Source organism: Eleginops maclovinus, chromosome 10 (genome assembly GCF_036324505.1).
Source record: "Eleginops maclovinus isolate JMC-PN-2008 ecotype Puerto Natales chromosome 10, JC_Emac_rtc_rv5, whole genome shotgun sequence".
Taxonomy (NCBI): Eukaryota; Metazoa; Chordata; class Actinopteri; order Perciformes; family Eleginopidae; genus Eleginops; species Eleginops maclovinus.
Genome location: NC_086358.1, coordinates 9,876,929 through 9,893,052, shown reverse-complemented (window position 1 = coordinate 9,893,052; position 16,124 = coordinate 9,876,929). Strand labels below are relative to the sequence as shown.

The 16,124-nt window shown below is 40.3% G+C and overlaps 2 protein-coding genes across 3 annotated transcripts in view; both read right to left on the bottom strand.

Annotated features, from left to right (window-relative positions):
- The window catches only part of adkb (adenosine kinase b), a 94,861-nt gene extending 88,635 nt beyond the window's left edge, over nt 1–6,226 (bottom strand). Inside the window, exons 1-3 of one of the 2 annotated variants that reach the window (XM_063892596.1) lie at nt 5,984–6,226; nt 2,887–2,961; nt 2,736–2,789 (exon numbers count right to left, since the gene is read on the bottom strand). In XM_063892596.1, coding sequence (XP_063748666.1) covers nt 2,736–2,789; nt 2,887–2,961; nt 5,984–6,015 — 161 coding nt within the window. In that variant the 5' untranslated portion in view covers nt 6,016–6,226. Of the gene's footprint in view, nt 1–2,735; nt 2,790–2,886; nt 2,962–3,851; nt 3,979–5,983 lie in introns of those variants that run through there. The other variant, XM_063892597.1, reaches the window with a different exon arrangement.
- A 1,191-nt stretch (nt 6,227–7,417) lies between these two features.
- The window catches only part of LOC134870634 (vinculin-like), a 24,249-nt gene continuing 15,542 nt past the window's right edge, over nt 7,418–16,124 (bottom strand). Inside the window, 16 exon segments of the mRNA XM_063892898.1 lie at nt 7,418–9,072; nt 9,192–9,296; nt 9,422–9,625; nt 9,715–9,897; nt 10,022–10,146; nt 10,234–10,536; nt 10,623–10,698; nt 10,700–10,732; nt 10,899–11,048; nt 11,162–11,290; nt 12,125–12,324; nt 13,046–13,236; nt 13,701–13,876; nt 13,966–14,119; nt 14,737–14,884; nt 14,968–15,058. Of these exon segments, the coding sequence (XP_063748968.1) occupies nt 8,926–9,072; nt 9,192–9,296; nt 9,422–9,625; nt 9,715–9,897; nt 10,022–10,146; nt 10,234–10,536; nt 10,623–10,698; nt 10,700–10,732; nt 10,899–11,048; nt 11,162–11,290; nt 12,125–12,324; nt 13,046–13,236; nt 13,701–13,876; nt 13,966–14,119; nt 14,737–14,884; nt 14,968–15,058 (2,415 nt within the window). The 3' untranslated portion in view covers nt 7,418–8,925.

Here is a 16,124-nt window from a genome sequence, read left to right as displayed (position 1 = left end):
GCTGCTGTGTGTGGTATTGGAGGGGACATGCATTGAAATGCATTGTACTGGGAATAAACCACCAAAGCCGCATGTTAATCCTGCCCTGACCTTGTGCAGAATGTGGAGGGAACGGTGTCTGTGGGGCTAAAGATAACACGGCTGCCTTTGTGCCGGAGGAGAACAACAGTGCTGATGATGCTAATTTGTGCTGCTGCTGCTGCTGCTGAAGCCCCCCAAGGTCACATGAGTCCCTTTGTCAAGTAACAAGACCTGACAAGGTAAATGTACAGACGATCTAATGTACTGATGTGCCTTTTTTATTGTTCATGAATTGCTCAGGTGCTTTATGGTTTTATTTTTACTGCACTGTGCACTCATTTCATGACATATGTTTTACCTTCTAAGGAATTGTTCAACATTGTTTTTCCTGAAATTATAAGTCATAAATCTAGAAATAACTAAGAAGAAACCCGGACCAAGGCTGCACAAGTTAACCACAAAGAATGTAGTTAACAGATGTTAAATATGCAGCTGGATCAAAGTACAAGCAGCGACACATAATGAAAGAAGTGTGCCAGGTTTTTTCATTTGAGTTACACATACGTTGTTCATGAATAAACACCCATTTTCACCAGACTTTCTTCAAAAACCATTCTGCTCCTACACATACGGAAAAACAAACATTACTTCTCTGACAGATGTTTAAGCCAAGGCGTTCATAATTGGATTTGACAGCTTGAAGACATTACAGTACACATTATATACAATTGTAGAACAAAAGATGTATCCCTGTTAGTATTCTGGATACTAACTGCTGTACCCTTAAAGTTGAGACCCTTTCCCTCTGTGCTAACTAATATCAAATTAATGGTCCCGATGATACGAGTGTCCGGGCCAAAAAATAAATTGGGTATGCCCATAGAAAAACTCTTTAGCAGGTGCTGGATCAAATAGCAAATATGTCTGGTTTATCCTGAGTCCAGCAGGAAAAATGTGATTTAAGAAAGTGAAAGATCGACACTTTGCCCTCTCTACACTTTGCCCTCTCTACACCTTGCCCTCTCTACACCTTGCCCTCTCTACACTTTGCCCTCTCTACACCTTGCCCTCTCTACACCTTGCCCTCTCTACACCTTGCCCTCTCTACACCTTGCCCTCTCTACACCTTGCCCTCTCTACACTTTGCCCTACACTTTGCCCTCTCTACACTTTGCCCTCTCTACACTTTGCCCTCTCTACACTTTACCACTGCAGAGGTGCCCTTGAGAAAGATACCAAACTGCCAAGTGGAGCTGCTCGGGGGCTGGCAAATAATAGTTATGTGGTTATCTTACATCCAACAGATAAGACGGTGGTTGTACTGAGCAGCATGGAGGTGTGAATGAGCCTGAGTGTGAGTGTGAGTGTACTTCTCTAAAGAGCGATGGGCTATTAAAGGCCTAAACACAGACTTTGACTAAAAGCTATGTTTCAAAAAGGGAAGAAATTAAATTAAATATTCACTCAAACAATATCGTATCACCAAAAAGGTTTTTCTGCCTTAATATTTGTCTTGCCTGTTAACTGAAACACTTACAATGAAGTCTCTTGGAAAGTTGGACCACAGGTAGAAAGCAAAACAAAAACAAGTGAGTTTCTTTAAAATATTCGATTGTTATTTTCTTCAGAATTGGGATAAACAAAAGGGTTTTTTTGTATATTACTTTTTTGACTTGAAAAATAGATGACCATCGTCCTGATATAAAGATGATCCCTATCAAATCATTTCAGTTTAGTCTAGAATATGCAACATACAAATCCTTAATACCCGAGGCCAAAGCCTACAATTCAAAAAAATTAATACACCATTGCTGCGAATGCAGTGTAAAACTTTTTCAGTTAGTCCAGATTATTTTGCTACCAAGGCAAGTATTAAACATTAAATCAGAATTAATAAACAACTTCATTTCGCAATTTCATAAAGGTGAACGCTTAACAACGTCGAACTTATCCCAAATAATGAATATTTGATTTACTTATGCATGTAAAAAGTGTTTATTCCTTGAAACTTGATTTCAACACCTGCCTCTCACTATCATCTTACGTACAGATGGTGAACTTTTGACGTCTGCCCTAAAATTAACACAAGCAAATTCCTTGAAAGACACCATCTGCACATCAAAGACAAGGAAGCGGTCATTCAGTAAATAAAGTTGACTTTTTTTTAAATTGTGGTCTCTGTTGTTTATAATCTTTGTTTACCTTTAGGTGCATTTCAAAAGAGTGGAGTGCTATGTTCAGGGACACGCAACCACACTTTCAAGGAAGGCTATAATATTACTGATGCATCCGCTAGCAGTGTGAAGGAGGGAGGGTCTGGAGAAGGGGGCTTGCATGCTCAGCAAAACCCTGCTTGGTATAAATTACAATATATTCATTTTGTGTAAAAGCGATGACATGCGTTTGAGCTTGTACTAAAAAAAGAAAAATGATGTAGAACTACTATTTAGCCCAAAGCGTAGTAAATTCAGAGGAATCTTCGTATGGTTTGGCTCAAATTCAGAATGAGAAAAATGTGTGGGTGTGTCAAGTTCTCAGGCTTCCAAAAACAGGGTGTTGATTTATAACTTGGCTATTTTGAGTGTGGCTTAGTGTCAAGATGGTAGTAGTGAGGGTATGAATGACCGGTCTAACCCTTATTTGGTTCCATGTCATTTTAACACTTTGCGTTACACTACTTAGCCATGTGGTGTTCTAGGGAAGCAAAGACTCACAGGGCTTTGTGGTGTTCTTCAGCGAGGATCTGGTCATTAAGCTTGAGTCCAAACCTTTAATCGAGAATAGGAAAATATGTCAGTGCATTTTGGTCCGAAACAACCGAAATATTTAAAAAAACAGTGAATAAAATATGTTGTTTAAGCTTACTTGTCAAGGAAATCTTTGTCCACAACGGCTGAAATGTCCAGCAAGGGATTTCCCATCCCAAAGAGTGTGTTTTCACTGTGGGGGGACAAAAATGTATTGTATTATGTAGGCTCCCACTCGCAAGCTGAGGACAAAAACATTCATTGTAAATCAAAAAAACATCTGTTTCCAATTTGTTGAATTGAGTCACTGAAACTTTGATGAGGGAAGAACCTGTGATTCGGCTCTGTTACTGGACCGTCTCTCTACAGTTAACATGAGGAGTAAATAAATCCAAAGAAATATGTACAATTGCAAACTAACGACCTCATAACAGACAAATAAGTGATTTTTTATTGAGTTTGGGAGATATCACTACTTTGCTTACAAGGAGAGATGTAAAACTGACAATTGTTGCTTAATTTTCACCCCTAGTAGTTGACCAGATTAGTCTAATGAAACGCAGGAACTTATGAACATCGAAAAGATTTATCATCATGTCATTATCATTTTCTGAGCAACTGATGTGTCAATGGATCCATGTGCACACATGTGTAGCTCATTTGCCGTTTATTCATGGTGCATGCTTCCACTCGACTGTGTATAAAAGCAGGAAAAACAGTATTACATCGAATTGTTTTCAATAGCACTTTCCCATGTGACTATTTCATTTTTTTCTGCTTCAAGATTTCATAGAAGTCAAATTCTTCTCACTCTTCACACCAGTTTACCTTACTTTCATTAAGATACAAATAATGATGTCTGGTTTACACAGAATATTTTGCAGCATGTTGGCTTTTATGTAATTCACTCACTCAAGCCATTGGATTTTAATAGTGGCAAAAGAAGCGTCTCTTTATTGGTGGGATTTTAAATCAAACTATTGAAAGTCTGGCCGTGCTGTGAGATAATTTCAGACAAGACAATCCTCAATGCAAAATTGTTACCTGCGGAAACACTGGAGGAAATTGTCATTTTGATCTTACCTTGGAGTTGGCATTATGTCAGAAAAACTCAGCACCTAACCTGATGAATAAAAACTCAAACGCTTTCTTCCCTCTGTCAAAGCAATGTGCCTTTTGAGTACAGGAACTGCAGCAGCACTTTTGCCTACACTGACTGGTTGGTGGAAGATGTGGGAGGACTTTAGTCTCATCGAGCCATCTGATTGGCTACACATTGTTCCAATGATTGAAAGCTTTCTGTGTTGCGTTTGAGCCCAATGGGAAAAGAAATGGACCCTATGTTTAACACTAAGCAAGTCAGAAAGTATAATAAAAATAAGATATATTCACTTAAGAAGGACTAATCTGTAATTGTTTAACCATTCAAGATAAGTGTTTGGCTACACACAAACATTATATAAACATTGTGTTGCTCTTCTATATTTAAAATGGGAGTAATAACAAGCTCTAAACCTTAATTGCATGTCTGTCTGCAAAATAATAAGTAAGATCTAATTAGGCTCTATAGGAAACTTGGCAGCACAAGCTAATTCTAGTTCTTACATATAAAGGAATATATTTGTATCATTAAAGTTTGAGTTATTTTAATGATGATTATTTAAGCATTTAGAGTAGTGTGTTGTTGGTAGTACAAATCACTTGATGACCCTCATGTGTGCTTTATTTACATCTATCAATACAAAGTCATCTTCTTGGGCTATTTTGTGCAATTGCCTTATTGGTTGTTGCTGTTAGAGACCAACTGTCCCCCTCTTCTGTTAACTTAACTAAAGCAAAAATAAGCACTTAGTGATGGCATTGGGATGTTAGCCTACAATAAAGATTAAAAGTGGAAATAAAAGGTGAAAAGATCAAACAAGATGGATCATATTACTCCAATTCCAGCCTCCAACTGCTTGCCTAAGTTGAAGTTCTTGTTTTTTGTTGAACAATATGGCCTTTAACCTGCTGACGTTACCAAACTAATGTGCTTTACAAGTCTGTTTGAGACATGAAACGCAAACCCCAAAACTAGAATGCAAACAAAGCTAAAAAGATAACTTTAGCTCAGGCTCTGTCCTATTAAAGCAATTGAATAAGAGGTAACAGGGCCACATCGCATTGATTGTGCACCCAGCATAAACAATATTAGGATCTGGAAACTGGAGGAGAAACATGAAGTTCAGCCAGTAATAATTTTATATTTAAAAATACAATTGAGAATAATGCATTACCTTAGCCAAGAGCCATTTAAGTATGTAAATAATCGCTTTTATTTATTTATTATCGTTAAACATTTATTGCAGTCATAACTGTCTTGTTCTTGTACTGTATGCACTACATATTTTGTCAGAATATTAAAGTAAGTGCAGACTATTAACTTAAGAAGAACGTTTCCTTAAGTCACGTGAATGCCACACTATTAAATTCACATTATGCAAAATGACAACAAGACACTAGCTGCCTGCCAGCACTGTAATGGTATGCTAGTATGCTTCATTTCGGATGATGAAACACACATAATGACAAAACACTGAAGCGCTGGCCTAATGGTTTGATTTAAAGTATAAAGAAACACCTTAAATGTCTATTCTTTATACTTCATATTTTTCTTTATTATTTGTTTATACAGTTGTGTCTTCTTTTTTTCATGGTGTGCTGCTACTGCTGTGCGTTTTTTATGTATTTAAGTAGCTTAAAACTTTCATTTTTAATGTAAATTAAGATTGAAATGCCTTCCCCTTCACTGACAGTGCCATTCACTTATTCTATCATGATTTTTTTCTAACGCCTTAACAATAAAAGCAATGTTTTCACACCAATAGGACGATTTTTAACTTAACCTTAACATTTTTCCTCTTTTTTTTTGTAAGGATTGTAAATTGAATAGGCTACATTATTGACTCATCATGTGATGAACCCAGCCTCTCCTGCTAGCTTCAGTTAGCATCGTTATGATCGAACAATATGTGTTAAATGCTAACTGCGGTATCACCTCATTAAGGTTGATGTAACGTTCAAAGGTTCCGACTGCTTAGGCCCCTTTTCACCCTGCACCTCAGGCTGACATTTACCACAACACCAGAGACGTTAGCATGAATTAAGAGCTAGCAACAGCAGCTAACTTTGCAGAGAGCCACCCGTCAAACATCACAAATACTGTCGTGTATTACCTTAACGCTGTTTCTTTCTCTGTTTTCGACATGTTTGGTTCTTCGTAAGATTTATTTTTCTAAATCAACGACGGCTGTGTTGACGCTGCAGAGCCCGGGAAGCCGGTGCGGTCTGCGGGGTTAGAGGAGTGAGGCTGCAGCTTCCTCCTTCACCGCAAATGAATAAATTGGTGAACAGCATGCAACCCAGAGAGAAAATGAATTATAATTTTAAGGAAAGGGTCAGTTTTAGCTAGTCACTTTCTCCTAGCTGAGCCAATGTGCATTTGCTAACATAAAGAGGATAACACCACGTAGTTATCGCGTTGATTACTTTGACCTGTGTTAACTGGATAAGGTTCAACTCCAGTCTGCACATTTCTCACAGGAGACAAATCATGTTTAATGTGGAAGAAAGAGGAGTGGAAGAGGAATTATATTAGCATAGTACTTTACATTATTTAGCAGACATTGATGCAAAACTGTAGCCTAGTTAATCAAAAGATTTGTATCCTAAAATACTGTCTTAGTTGAGTAACAGTACAGCTATCATCGTAAAGTTAGTTTTTCTGTTGAATATTCGACAGACAATCATATATACTACGCAAACAAAAGGAACACTACTCTTTTTATTGGATTATGGTTGTGTTGAAGTTCTGCTGTCAAAAGCTTTCCTTTCATGTACAGGTATGACTTCAAATCAATGCATCATTGTTTTAGTACACTGGACAAGAAGGTTACTTGCTTTTAAGGGAGTTTAGGATTCTTTCAGCAATCTAAAACTTCTGCATTTGCATAAAACTGTTTTGTTAGTTTTACCACCATTTTATTTAGTTTATATTGACATTAGGGCCATGCAAAAGACACACCTAGAGGCATGTAAAATGAAATTAGAGGACAATCAGTTGGTTTCTGGTGATCCAGTCCAAATATAATTCTGCTGCCTTTGGTAGTTGGCTGTGTAAACTGTACAATGTTGAGCGGGCCTTTTGGACAGTGACAGGATGTAATGAAAAGAACAAAGGGTCAGTAGAGACCGCAGGAACTTCTTTATGTCCCAGGGTCCCTTAGTGGGACAATTCAGCCACTGGTAATGCAAAAGCAGGAACATTTAAGTTTATTTGACTGTGGGATTACTGATAATTTGAGAAAATTGAGAAAGTACCTGAGTCTAATAGGCAAAATTCAGAACAGGCTGAGCCTTCACATAATTCAGACTGCTCAGTTCAACATCTGCATAATACCTTCAGGCTGATCTTTGTTGTAACAGTGGCATAACATATATACACTATAATATATATGATTGCTTTTTATAAATCATACTTAACATGTTTAGAAGCAGTATTCAACCTCTTAGCAGATTTCTGCATGTTGATATTTTCAATCCTAAAAAAGCTCACCATGACATTCACATAAAGCATGAAGGAAGACTATAAATTATAGAACAAACACACCTCAAAGTGCTATAAAATGCTTTATTACAAAATAGTGAACAATGCCTCAGCAAAATGTTGTTCAGGCCCATTTAAACCCCAACCAAGTTGCATAATTGTGAACAAACATTCTCTGGGTTTGCATAGAGCATAATTTGACATTTAGTAAAAGTCATGAAGCGGGGAAACCTTATAGAAGAATCATGTACAACAAGTGTTTTGAACAAATCAACACCATCACACCTCATACAAATGATACAAAACATCTGTAAAACAAAACAGTACCAGTTGCAGATCAAGTTTATTTTGCAAGGCACATCAGTTGGTAGTAGATACTTAAAAAGACACATTCACTCTAACAGTCTTCAGGTATTCAGAATATCACCTACGGTTGCCAGAAATAGTGGCCAGTTATGTTTAGTGTGTTCAGACAAATGTGATAGCATAACATTTCAACAGCTGCAGATCACACTGCTCCCTCTTTAACCTCTGGTCATTTACATAGGAGAAGTGTGCGATTCATATATCACAACAAAAAGGATTGTGCACAACAAGGACACATGAGACAAGCTGTGTGCAGTGATAAGAAAAGCTAGCAGGCAAGATGAGTCCCTGGAAGGAAGCTTTGTTAGCTTGCTGTGTAAATTAGAGTAATAATGTGTGGCTATGAGACTTCATACTGTAGCACAAGCCTGTTTCTTACGTGAAATTTCATCGCAACACGCAAAACATTACACATATTTAGAAAGAGTTGATTAAGTCGAATGCAAGCACCTTTTATCTTTACTTTCTGTTGACAGACAAGTTACTTCTTTAAGTAACTAAATATGTATTGCTGACCAAAAAAAGGCAACTTTACTTTCAAAGATCATGGCAGAAAGTCTTTGGCAGAACTCTTAAGAAAATAAAGAATGCTTCATTTGCTTTATAATATGTAAAACAATGAACAGTGTTCACTTTCACTTGTGATCATATAGAATAGTGTAAACAGGCATAATTCTAATGTATACATTTTGCGTGAGCTGAGCAGCTACCTATACTGTACTTCTAAAAACTCCTCAAGTTCATGTGCTTATCATAGCAAAGATGAATAAATGATAGTAAAGGTTAAAGTATCAGTACAAAGATATAAAAATGTCTCTTGAGAAAATGCAGTTTTTCAATTTTAACTTACGGTTTGTGTTTACAAGAGGCCAACAACCAACCTTGCATTATATGTAATCAGACCTCTAATCAAAACATACAGTATATATTCCTGGGATTTGTCAAAATAAGCTTTAAAACACATTTGTTTACACACTTTCCCAGTACGAATCTAACCCATAACTCACACTTATAGTCCCATTGTTTACATTCTACCAGAACAGCAACTGTTACAGACAGGACATGGGACTAGCAGAGAAGGATCACCCTCCTTAGTGTGACGGGCACCGATATCATAGCTCTGATAAAGAATATATCTGTACATTCAATGTCCTCCTGGACCGCTAGATAGAACCAACAATAACCGGAGGAACTGGGGCCTATCTCTTACTGGTACCAGGGGGTCTTTCTGATCCAGTGAAGGGTGAAACCTGCGTCCGTCCGGATCTTAATGGAAGCTGCCTCTGCCTCCCTGACTGTCTCCTTCACAGACTGCATCAGGTTCTGAGCATTGTGGACCAACATCTCAGTAGCCTGCGGAAGAAGGAATTACAGAGCTCCATTGATGAGGGGGACTGAAATGATCTTTTTGAAAATATAAAAACATAATGAGTCTTGGTATTGGACCCATTCACTGAAAAGGATCTGCTTACCTGCTCTGACTCCTCTTCACTGATGTTGGTACGACCCAACATGGTGGCCTTGACTGTGGAGAGGATTTTGAGCTGAGTGCTGATGGTGGGAATGCGCTCACACACCTGGAAAAGAGGTCAGAAAGTCAGACAAGGTCAAAAAATAGAAAAAACTCTAGTCATTTTAAAGTGACAATCCACTGCAAACTACTGATAAGCCCTACAGACCCTCTGAAGCTGAGTGAACTGACCTGGAGCAGGTTGGTCCGGATTCGCTTGTCAGTACACTGCTTGGCCACCTCTTTGGCCAGCCGTGTAACTTCATCAGAAGCCTTAGCGATGTCCTTGGCGCACTGGATGAGGGCGCGCTTGTTTCCGCTGCCTCCACGCACCAGACGAGACATTTCAGCCATGAGCAAGGCCATTCGTTTTGCAGCACCAATGATGTCGTTTCCCTATGAAGTACCACAGGAGCGTGATCAATCTGAAGGTGGAGGATTCCTACGGGAAAGCCCCTGACTGTCTTTACATTACTGTGACTTACTTTGCTGGACCATTTGCGAGCTTCATCGTGGAGCTGCTTGGCAGCCACCATCATGGGCTCGTTCACCATATCACCAGTCTGCTCTGGGAACTCCTCATCTTTCTCCTCTGGGGGAGGAGGCCTGGGGGGAGGAACCTCACCCTCTGGAAGAGGAGGTTTGGGTGGTGCTGCCTCATCGTTAAGCTACAAGGCAAGTTAAAGTAAATATAGTTCAGCGGTTTAGATACACATGTGGTTTTGAACATGCAAACCGAAGCAGCTTTGGATGTTTTTCCAAATGAAAAGTGTTGCTTATCTGAGGATTTACATTAAGCTGGTCCAGTTCAGGAGGAGGTGGTGGGAAGTCTGGCTCCTGGGGCTGGAATGCCTCTCTGACCTTTGCTACAGCACCAAGAATCTTATAACCTGAGTCCAGAAAACCTTTCTGAAGATCTGGAAATCACAACAGAACACATTCATCAATAATCAGAAGTTTTTACAGAAAATATTTAACTTAAACATATTAGCACAACCACTTACTTGGATCCTGGATATTTCCAGCCACTGCTTTAGCATCCATCACCATAGGAGAAATTGTCTGGCTCAGTTCGTCAGACGCAGCCTTCACCATCTCCCTGAATTTAGGATCTTCAGAGTTCTCCACCTCTCGCTTCGCCACCAAGAGGATACGGTTGGCTCTGCGGGCAATGCTGGTGGCGCCGGCGACAAGCATCTGGGGCTGGTGGTTGGCCATGGCCAGACGGCACTTCTCCAGGTCCTTCTTGATGGCGTCCTCAGAGGCATCAAGCAAGGATTTGGTATCGATGGCCTCATCCACCAAACCTGAACATTGATAACATGTTGATATAGGGAATAACACCGCCGTATCAAAACGGAATCACCTACTATCAGTCTTGATGGCTCCTCACCTGTCATTTTCTCCACATTGTCGATCCACTGATTCTTCATGGTTTCAAAATGTTCATATGCAGCTTGGTTGCCAGGGGTTTCTCAGCAGAATACGAGCTGCAGATACCACCTAAAAAACAATCCCAGCCATTAATTGTCAGTCCATTGACAGACTGCTAAAGACTTGGCTCAGGGAGCCAGAAACACTTAAGCTGTGCGGCTGGTGAAGCAGAGTGGAGGGCGGAGAGGAGTGGACTGAAAACATAAACAGATATAAACACTAAACCATCACATACTTGTGGTGTTAAGTCTCTTGTTGACTTGACAGCAGCCTGGATTCCCTCCACTGTGCTTTTGTTGGCAGTGCCGACAGCAGCAGCTTTCTCTGCTGTGGTGCCAAGCTTATTGGCGTGGTTCTGGAAGTTGGCAGCCCTTTCATCAAAGACCTACACATGATTAATAAAACAATTACCCAAAAGAACAGCTGGGAATAATAGTACACCCTGCAAATAAATGTCACACCACTAAAGTGAGATCGCAGCGTGACGGAAGCGCTGACCTCATCTCTGTTGGGGGCCTCCAGAGGGGCGGTGGCAGCCACTGCCAGTAACTTGATGGGGGTGGTGGTGTCACTGAAGATGTCTGACACTTCCTGAGTCATCGCTTCCTGCATCTTCCCTTTCAGGTCCTTTGGGGAGGACAAACAGATGTTACGCACTCACGGTAAGATCAGGAGTACCTAATAAAGTGCTGATCTTTCAGATACACACATTCTTATAGAGCTTCAAAACCCTCGTAAACACAAATCAAAACACACGTTTTCAGAACTGCTTTTAAGCTGTAATTAAGGTTGTGTTTTATTTATGTTTTTATGAATTTTTACTCTGTAAAGTGTCTTTGAGTTTCTAGAAAAGGACTCTTTAAATAAAATGCATTATTATTATTGTTATTATTGTTATTATTATTATTATTATTATTATTATTATTATAAGTGCTGAATGAAAGCAGATTATGAGGTTTTATTCCTATCACTTATTTTTTTCTAATATAGATTACATTTATTAATGCAGATTTGGAGCCTACATTCAGGTGTTTACAACGAAAACTTTAAATATGCTTTCTGTAAATTGCAGACTTTTAGGAAACTATATATGTATTCAGAAAAAATTATTTTTGGGAGTTTTAGAGAAGTTTTTCAACTATAACTTGTCAGCTTTTAACTAATCTGAAAGAATGGAGAAAACAATTGTAGATCTTTGCTTTTGTCAGATTTGTAATATTAATATACTTTTGCTTTTGACACTTGAGCAGAAGTTTAGTAGTTTAGTAAAGAAGTTTAGTTAGTATTGTCCCATTGTGGTTATACTACTTGTTCTTATTGGAACATGTGCAATTTTGAATGTCTTCTACCACTGGTAACCAGCAGAGGGGGCCGTCTCTCTGTCTCTGTGTCTGAACCATGATCTATCACAATGAGGCTACAGGTCAGAATGAGAATAACTGTGAGTAATAACCATCTTACTTTCAGAGCTTCCTGGAGCTGCTGAGCAACAGCACGTGCCTGAGGAGAGTCCCCTTCACCACGGGCAGCCAGGTCAGCCAGCTGGGCCATGAGCTGCTCCACCAGCTCACACTTACCCAGCAGCTCCTGCCTGTAGGGGCCCGGCAGAGCGTTGGCCAGCCTGCGGCCCTCTGCCACCAGCCCGCGGATGGCTGCCTGACCTGAACACATGGATAAAGAAACGTAAAGACATGAGGAATCACATAAAAAGACTTTCTGCTAATTAATATAGTGTTATTAAGGGAAATCAGGATATAAATATATATTGTTGATTTCAATTTATAACAGTTTTTTATTAATTGAATAATAGTCTACCAAATATCATGAAATTGTCATATGAATTCACACAAAGTTTGTTTTGACATAAATTAAAATTTGTGAATCGAGCTTCAAAGAGGGATCAATCAATTGTTGTTTTATATAATATTTCAGAACATGGCAACTGTACAAGGTGTTTTCAAAGCCAGCATTTAACTTGGCCACCTCTGAATATCAGCCCATTGAATGCTGGGTAGTTTCTATATTGAGTGTTTTTATAAAATCCAGGGGGGAATGAGAGCCATGGCTTCTTTTGTGTCACTTCATGTTGTTCCTTTGAGGTAAGCATTGCCTCAATTATATAGTGTGAAACAATCAATCTCCGAGAGGCCACAGCTCCATTGTAAACAAACAAAACGCTGTTCAGGCTTGAGAGGACGAGGAGCCAAACCCAACGAACGACATAACAGTGTAAGGAGAGCGTTGTGGAATGTTGAGGACAGTAGAAAGCGACATGTACACAAAGTGTCTGGTCTGCTTTTCTAACCACAGGAGCAGTGGAAGGAATGTGAAGGAGAAAGATGGAAAGATGAGGAAGTTGGGGAGGATGGGAGCCAGACTCACCCACACCGCTGTCATCTATGGTGGGATTGTCAATCCAGCGCTGTGCCTGCTCGATCTTTCCTTCCAAGTGAACAGCTGCCTTTGCAGGCCTGCTGTTGGCCACGGCTTTGTTGGTCTTCGACTGCAGGTTCTGCAGAGCTGTTGCGATCTGTTTAGCCAAAGCTCTGGCCTCAGGAGTGTCACCTTTACCCCTAAAAGGAATACAACAGGTCTGAGGTGGAGTGTTTTCTCCAAAAGACATGGCTGAAATGAGGCCCGTAAATAGCAATCTTTAGTAAGAGAGCGAGTAGCTAGTGGTTTGATATGGCTGCTTTAGTCCAAATCTAAATGACTCCACCCGAAAATGTAGTAAAATTAGAGCCATTTACAATTCCTGGTGCTGAACCAAAAATAATACTCTAGACCAATTGTACAAGATGGAATAATAATGGTTCCTGTAAAACTGTTGTGTGGAATTTGTAGTCTCACAGAAAGAATAGAGTTACAATGAAAACATAAATTCCCCATGACTTCCAATCCTAGGTGTAATTACTTAAACAACTGTATGTAAAAGCAGACCCGTGGGGATTGGAAAAAGTGGCAGTCAAATTCTGACTCAAAGAAAATACAAATAGAGGATAAAATGACTCAATATCGCCATCAGTCAGGAACTTACTGTCTCCTGAGATCAGACAGCTTGGCAGTCATGGCAGCGATCTCTCCAATAGAGCGCAAGATGTCCTCTCTTTCTTTGGGATCCTCACACATGTCTGCAATCTTTTTGGCCTCAGTAAGCAGGGCCCTGATGTTCTCTTCTCCCTCTGGGCCGCCGTTAGGGTCTGCCAGCCAGCTCTGCAGGGGCAAACAAAAATAGGATCAATTACTTCCATCTCCAGGTTTAAATCTGTTGTTTTGGAAGCCAAGTGGGGTTAATGGCTCACCTGGGCAGCATCAATCCTTTTGGCGATGGCCTGCTTGGAGTTAGTCATGGCCTCCAGCTTGCGAGCAGCATTTTCCACCTTGCCGGTTAGCACATCGAGCCCCTGGGAAACCTGCTGTGCCTTCTGCATGGCGGCCGGGGACGCCCCCTGACCTCTGGGATGGACAAAGAAAAACACACAGATCCATAAACTGGGGCACCTGGGACCACACATGCAGACTTATCCGTTTACTTCCTAAAAGGCTTTATGTCTCCGTGTTGAAGAATTACATTTCCTAACTTAATGCCTCTATTAGGAGCCGAGGCTCAGAGGCATCTCTCAGTTTTCAGAGGAGTTACTCAACCAGGGCCTAAAGCAGATTATAGATAAATACCAGACAGCTGCTTTTAATCGAGCAGGACTCAGGGTCCCTGGTGACAATCGGCTCATATCAGAGGGATATCACTTCCATTACTACACACTATAATCCTGTCTATTATGCTTACTGCCTCCCTAACCTTTAACGATGTAAAAGGGAACTACTGTGGCAAAAGGAGCATTATTAATACAGGCTTTTTATACACACACACACACACACACACACACACACACACACACACACACACACACACACACACACACACACACACACACACACACACACACACACACACACACACACACACACACACACACACACACACACACACACACACACACACACACACACACACACACACACACACACACACACACACACACAACCAATGTGTTTTAGGATGTATAGTGTACCTGGCCCTCATCTCGGACACCTGGTCAGTCATCTGGCCCAGAGTCTTGGCATTTTCCAGGATATCTCTGCGTTCCTTCCCAGCACACAGTTCACCAACTTTCCCGGCTTCATCAAGGATCTGGCGGATGGCCTGCTCACCTGCGTCCCCTAGAAGCACAAAACAAGCCACACATCAGTAATAGAACTAAATACAACCAGATAATCAGTCTGAGGACATGGAAGTTTATTACCTGGTTGAGCGTTTGGATCTCTCAGCCAATTCTTAGCTTGACCCAACTTTGAGTCGATGAGCCCCAGAGCCCTCTTCATGGCCTCTGTGTCCTTTGGGTTGAAAAGGCAAAAATAAATCAATGACTTCAAGGGAATCAATGCAAAACTAAAAAAAGGAGTGGATCAATACCCTTAGTCATACAGGTATGTATATTCTTTCTATAAATCATGATAATTAGAGGCACTGGAATGTTATTTTAATGTCAAATTTCCTGTTAACAGTGTGTGAATGAGGCTAACATATGATGTCATATAATTATGTTCCTTAAGAATGACTAATCATGACTAAAAGAGCAACACACAGCAAAGTCGATGTGCAGCACCGCTAGCATCTGTCAGGCACACCCACGTAGCGCATGCCATATTGGTCATTCTTTCACATCATCAAGAATGAGCGTGTATTGTTATGAAAGCCAAAGGACTCTCCATTGTATCTCAATCAGAGTGGATGGAAATACAACAATCTGTCCATAGCGGCTGACTCAACAATGAGTCCACTCATTGTCGAAGTCTGCAAAACAAAGCGGAGTCCTGTTGGACACAGAGCAAAGCAGGGGACCGGAGCGGATGAATGAGGGAGCTTTTTTTTCCCCTCCATGGTAAAATACTAGGAATCAGAAAACACATGTTGCTATCCTTCATTATAAATCATGTATCATAAGACTAAGAACACACCGCCACTGTCAGTTTGAAGAATATCTATAACAAAATGTGTCTGAGCCCTCACAATAATCTAAAAAGAGGGCAACACACAGGTTTATTTGAACAATTGGGAATGTTGAATCACATAGCAGATGAAGGGAGGAAACAGGAATTACTACTAAGGTGTGCAGTGATGTCACCAGAGCCGTGGGGGTGTATTAGTTTACTGTTGGAACTGGTGCAGCTGCTGTTCTGCATGTGAGGACTTGTTTGTGTGAGTGAGAAAGCTGGGAAGTGATGTGAAACATGGCATTGATTTAGGATCATTGCACTGAAAAGCAAACACACATCCATTACAGTTTATATCTAAGACAGGGTGGAAAATATAGACAAGGTGTGGCATAAATTATAGGGATTATGTGAAGTTAGTGATCATAGAAGTAGGATTATGAGCCATCAAGGGAATTTCTCTAGG